This window comes from Tupaia chinensis, unplaced genomic scaffold, assembly GCF_000334495.1.
Source record: "Tupaia chinensis unplaced genomic scaffold, TupChi_1.0 Scaffold138060_1, whole genome shotgun sequence".
Taxonomy (NCBI): domain Eukaryota; kingdom Metazoa; phylum Chordata; class Mammalia; order Scandentia; family Tupaiidae; genus Tupaia; species Tupaia belangeri.
The window spans coordinates 132167-138740 of NW_006197961.1; the positions used below are offsets into that span (position 1 = coordinate 132167).

Sequence of the window (6574 nt, forward strand, 5' to 3'; positions counted from 1 at the left end):
GAAGACCAAAGCATTAGCTAAATAATGTGGACACAGGTATCTCCAAAGCCCCTATGCATCCATCTATCTTGTCTGATGGCTACAAAATTTGACTAAAGCCATCACATCGGCCTTCCTTATCTCCTTCAGGTAAGCTATTTGTGAATTATAACATGGAACCATAAAATATTAGCCTGTAGGAAAGAGATCATTATCCATGTTAACACATTGTAGAAAAGCAATTTACAACTCTATGTCATATTGGTATTTTGTTTTGTTTTCTTAGGTTTTTGTTGTAGCATGTGTGCACTTGCTGGAGAAGAGTGAGATAAAGACAGAAAGAGGGAAAGTGAGAAATGACCTTCCAGGGGGGATAGCCATGCTGCAATTCCTTCTCCTCCATTCTCCTCTTGGGATTTTGGGCACATATGCACATGAGCCCAGCGTGATTTTCAAGCTGCTGGGTCAGGAACTAGAACCACATTTAGGCACATAGGAATTCAGCTGCCTTATCCACCATGCCACCTTCCAGCCCCAGGTTATATTGTTTTATCAGTTCTGTCTCCTTAATGCAAAATTTAGTATCCAAAGCCAGAAGAAATGACAGATATCAAAGAGCTAAAGATAAAAGTGACTCAAATGAGAGTATATTGTTTGATGAAACTCACACACTTATGACAACTATTTGTTGGCATGGGACACTGAATAAGGCTCCTCTGCCCAACTCCCCTCAAAAGAAGCTTCTTTCAGTAGGATGGAATTTATATCATAATTAAGTTATAACGCATTTTTGCATAGAAAAAATACATCATGATTTTTCCAATGACCCTATAGTATATCCCATGAATCCAACAGGAAAATCCCAATTTTTCATTTTTCAATGATGCACAGTTGACCACAGTTTGAATTCCAAACCCTTATAGAGCAATGAAATAACCATATACAACTTAAACCAAATTGCATATAAGAAAGACACTTCAACTGAGGCATGAACCCAACAGACTTCCAATCAGAAAAAGTGTGTAACAGATCTAATGCAAAACAGTATTAAACCTGTGTACTAGCTTAAAGAGAGCTTACAAAAATTACCTCACTTGGGTGATTATTTGCAAAACAATTAATAAAAACCTGTAGTTCAGAAATACACTTTTAAGAATGGGCAACTGGAGCTGGCAGGTGGTATGGTGGTTAAAGACACTGGACTCACACATGGCCAACCACAATTCAAATTCCAGACCTGGTGGCTTGCTTTCTCACTTTCTCTCCCTCTCTTTCTCTCTCTCTCTGATCAAATTAGAACATAATAATAATAATAAATAGTTAAATAAAATAATTCTTAAAAAAAAAAGACTGGGCAACTAATAAAGAATACAATATATTACATTTCTCCCACACTGCACATTTTCTAGAATAGTATACACAAAAGAATCTGGATTAGGCCTCTCCATATTATCTATATGTATAAGATCTCTCTTCATGGGAGTTTTCTGTTTATTAAAATCGAAAACTTTCTGTTATTTTTCACTTTCCTAGGGTCTGTTTCCAGTGTGTATTCTCATGTTTTGTAAGAATAGAAATCAAACAAGGTGTTTCCATGTTGCTCACTGTCAAGGAGTTGCTCTCAGTGTGCTTTTGTTCAGGGCTTGCAATTGATTTGGTACAACTGAAGGTTTAAAAAAAAAACTTTACATTTATATATCAATAGTTTCACTTCAGCATGCATTCTCATGTGTCTTTGAAAGATTGCGTGATCAATGAAGGCTTTCCCACACTGCTTACAATACTATGGTCTCTCTCCAGTATGAGGTCTTTCTGGAATTCACACCTAAATAAGTAGAAATCTTCTTACAAAGAAGAGTTTCTCTGCCATGAGAGTCCTTTCATGTCTTCTACAGGAAATGGGAGAAACGAAAGTTTTGCCACATTACTTAGAGTTCTAGGGTTATTCTCCAGTATGAGTTTTTACATGTATTCGAAAGGAACGGGAACACTTGAAGGCTTTTCCACATTGTTTACATTTGTAGGGTTTCTCTCCAGTGTGAGTTCTTTCATGGATTCGAAAGGAACGGGAGCAACTAAAGGCTTTATCACATTGTTTACATTCATAGGGTTTCTCGCCACTGTGAGTCCTTTCATGCATTCGAACTGAACTAGAACAACTAAAGGCCTTCCCACACTGCTTACATTCATAGGGTTTCTCTCCAGTGTGAGTCCTCTCATGTATTCGGATAGAACTGGAGCAACTGAAGGCCTTCCCACACTGCTTACATTCATAGGGTTTCTCTCCAGTGTGAGTCCTCTCGTGCATTCGAAAAGAACTGGAACAACTGAAGGCCTTCCCACACTGTTTACATTCATAGGGTTTTTCTCCGGTGTGGGTTCTTTCGTGCATTCGGAAGGAACTGGAAAAGCTAAAGGCTTTGCCGCACTGTTTACATTCGTAGGGTTTCTCTCCTGTGTGAATTCTTTCATGCATTCGAAAGGAACTGGAACAACTGAAGGCTTTCCCACACTGTTTACATTCATAGGGTTTCTCTCCAGTGTGAGTCCTTTGATGGATTCGAACGGAACTGGAACAACTGAAGGCTTTCCCACATTGTTTGCATTCATGGGGTTTCTCTCCAGTGTGAGTCCTTTCATGCATTCGAAAGGAACTGGAACAACTGAAGGCTTTCCCACACTGTTTACATTCATAGGGTTTCTCTCCAGTGTGAGTTCTTTCATGAATTTGAAATGAGCTGGGACAGTCGAAGGCTTTCCCACATTCCTTACATTTATAGGGTCCATTCCCAGTATGCATGATCATGTGTCTTCGAAAGCTTGGAAGAGAGATAAAGGCTTTCCCACATTCCTTACAATCATAGGGCTTCTCTCCAGTATGAATTCTTTCATGTTTTCTAAAGGAACTGGGAAAACTGAAGGCCTTACCACATTTTCTACATTTGTAGGGTTTTTCTCCAGTGTGAATCCTTTCGTGACTTCGAAAGGATGTGGGACAACTGAGAGCTTTGCCACACTGCTTACACTGATAGGGTTTCTCTCCAGTGTGAGTTCTTTCATGAATTTGAAATGTCTGGTAATAGGTAAAAGCTTTCCCACACTGTTTACATTCGTAGGGTTTCTCTCCAGAGTGTGTTCTTTCATGGTTTCTAAATGAACTGGGGTGACTAAAGGTTTTCCCACATTCTTTACACTTATACGGTTTTTCTCCAGTATGCATCCTCATGTGTCCTCGAAAGGTCGTGTGATAAATGAAGGCTTTCCCACACTCCTTACATTCATACGGTTTCTCACCGGTATGAGTTCTTTCATGGATTTGAAAGGAACTGGGCCAACTAAAAGCCTTACCACATTGTTTACATTTATAGGGTTTCTCGCCAGTGTGAGTTCTTTCATGGATTCGAAATGAACTTCGAAAGCTGAATGTCTTTCCACATTCCTTACACTCGTACGACTTCTCTCCGTATTTGTTATAGCCATATAATTTGGGTTCAGTGTGAGATCTCATATGCCTTTTAAGAGATGAATGACACACATAGACTTTTTCACACACAACACATTCATAGGGTTTTCTTCCAGTAAAAGTTTTCCTGTTCGATTTAAGATTTGGAGTCTGACTGAAGGTTTCTTCAAATTGGTTACTTTGTTTAGTTTCGCAGGGTTTCTGGACCACGTGATTTCTGTGAAAAATGAGAAGCATATTAATAATTGTAATATGCATTAAAAAGTCATTAGTGGAGTTAGCAGGTGGTGTGGTGGTTCAGGCGCTGGACTCCCACACGGTTAGCAATAGCTTGAACTCCAGACCTGGGGGTTTGCTTTCTCACTCTACCTCATTCCCTCCCTCTCTCTCACTCTCCCTCTCTCTCTCTGGTCAAATTGAAGAATAATAATCAGTAAATAAAATTAAATATTTTTTAAAAGTTATTAGTAATAATTATTAAAGAATAAATAATACAAGCACATTTTTACCATTTTCTGGGAAAGTGTGTAGAATACCCTAGAAGAGTACTTGACCTTAGGTATTATCAAAACAGTGGTAAGGCCAATTGGTGGTGCAATAATTAAGGCAGCCACATTGTATATGGTTGACTGCATGAACTGAATCCTGGACATAGTGGTTTGAAAAGCAAATACCAAAGTAAAATGGGAGAAGGGACTGTAGTGTGACCAAGCTTTATGGAGCATGATTTCCTGCTTTCCTTCTTCTACTTTTTGTCTCCCCCTAGTGAATGCACACACTCTGTGGAAAAAAAAAAATTAAAGTAATATAATATGGAATTATGAAATTTCTTGGTTTTTTTTGTTTTTTGGTTTTCTTTTGAGAGGTTTTCGCTATAGGGCGTGTGCACTCGCCAGACAGAGTAAGACAGAGAGACAGAAAGCAGGAAATCACCCCCCAGGGGGGATGGTCACGCCAAAATCCCTTCTCCATTCTCCTCTCGGGATCTTGGGCATGCACGCACATGCGCCTGGCATGAGTTTTAAGTCACCGGGTCTGGGACGCGAACTGCGGTCAACTACGTGGGAGTCCAGCGACATAGCCATTACACTAACTGCTGGTCCCAATTATGAAATTTCTTGATCATACTGTTTCTTTTTTTTTAGAGAGAGATTTTTTGCTATAGAGCACATATGCTCACTGGAGAGACAGAAAGATACAGAGAGACAGAAAGTGAGAAATCACCCCCTGGGGTGATGACCACACCACAATCCCTTCTCCTCCATTCTCCTCTAGGGATTTTGGGGACACACACACACAAACACACACACACATGCCCAGCATGTGTTTAAGCTGTCGGGTCCAGGACTTGAACCATAGTAAACTACGTGGGAGTCAGGTGACATAACCATTATGCCATCTGCTGGTCCCCATCATACTGTTTCTATCAGAGATTTTTGTGTGTTTTGGTTTTGGTACAGGGCACATGTGCTCATCAGAGAAAGAGGAAAAGTGAGAAATTACCTTCCAGGGGGTATGGTCATACCTCAATCTCTTCCCCATTCTCTCAGGATTTTGGGTACAGATACATTCATGTCTGGCTTGATTCTTTTTTCTTTCTTTTTCTTTTTAAAGAATTATCTATCTATCTCTCGCTCTCGCTCTCTGTGTGTATGTGTGTGTGTCTCTCTCTCTCTCTGGTCAGATTAAAATAAATGAATGAATAAAATTAAATTAATAATTCTTTTTTTTTTTTAATTTATCTATTGGGACTAGCAGGTGGTGTGGTGGTTAAGGGGCTGGACACTCCCATATGGATGATCATGGTTCAAATCCCGGACCTGGTGGCTTGCTGTCTCACTTTCCTTCTCTCTCTCTCTCTCTGTCTATCTCTGGTCAAATTAAAAATAAAAGAATGAATAAATAAAGCTAAATAAATAATTCTTTAAAAAAGGAATTATCTATCTATTTAATTTTATTTGTTATTATTATTATTATTATTTTAATTTGACCAGAGTGAGAAAGGGAAAGTGAGAAAACAAGCCATCAGGTCCAGGACTCGAACCATGGTCAGCCATATGAGAGTCCAGTGCCCTAACTACCATACATCCTGCTGGATCCCATGACTGGCTTGATTCTCATGCCGCCGGGTCGGAATTATCTATCTATTTAATTTTATTTGTTATTATTATTATTATTATTTTAATTTGACCAGAGTGAGAAAGGGAAAGTGAGAAAACAAGCCATCAGGTCCAGGACTCGAACCATGGTCAGCCATATGAGAGTCCAGTGCCCTAACTACCATACATCCTGCTGGATCCCATGACTGGCTTGATTCTCATGCCGCCGGGTCTGGGATATGAACTGCAAAGCTAGTCTTGTAGAATCTAGCACCTTAAACTCCATGCCACCTGCTGGCCCTACCTAAACTACTTTTCAGTTTTTAAAAATCTATGTCATTTTATTTATTTAATTTTTTAAGATTTATTTACATTTAATGACGTCTTTACATGTAACAACATTTGTTTTCCAACACAATTACCATGCATGTCAGTCAAGTCAAAGATATTACTAGATCAATTATCATCAGCAAGTTCATGCCATTCTTAAGAAAACTTTAAGAATTTAATTTATTATTATTAGTATTATTATTTAATTTGCTATAGGGCATGTATGCTCACCACAGAGACACAGAGGGAGAGAGTGAATGTGAGAAGGCAAGCCACCAGGTCCAGGACTCAAACCATTGTCAGCTATGTGGGAGTGTCCAGTGCCTTAACCACCACACCTGCTGCTGGCCCTCCTAAGGAAACTTTTTTTCAAAGAATTATTTATTTAGGGACCAGCAGGTGGCATGGTGGTTAAGGTGCTGGACACTCCCACATAGCTGACAACAGTTCGAGTCCTGGACCTGGTGGCTTGCTGTCTTGCTTTCCATCTCTCTAGCTCTCTGGTCAAATTAAAATAAATGAATGAATAAATAAATTAAATTAAATAAATAATTTCTTATAATTATTTATTTATTTTAAATTATATTTGTTCTTATTATTTTATAATTTGATCAAAGAGAGACAGAGAGGGAGAAAAGGAAAGCGAGAAAGCAAATCGCCAGGTCTGGGACTCAAACCATAGTCCGACATATGGGAATCCAGC

General features: G+C 39.1%; 1 protein-coding gene across 1 annotated transcript in view; it reads right to left on the reverse strand.

Annotated features, from left to right (window-relative positions):
• Window positions 1-1329: 1329 nt before the first annotated feature.
• LOC102483031 (zinc finger protein 709) overlaps window positions 1330-6574 on the reverse strand; it is a 14438-nt gene continuing 9193 nt past the window's right edge. Inside the window, exon 4 of the mRNA XM_006160982.3 lies at window positions 1330-3659. Coding sequence (XP_006161044.1) covers window positions 1922-3659 — 1738 coding nt within the window. The 3' untranslated portion in view covers window positions 1330-1921. The remainder of the gene's footprint in view (window positions 3660-6574) is intronic.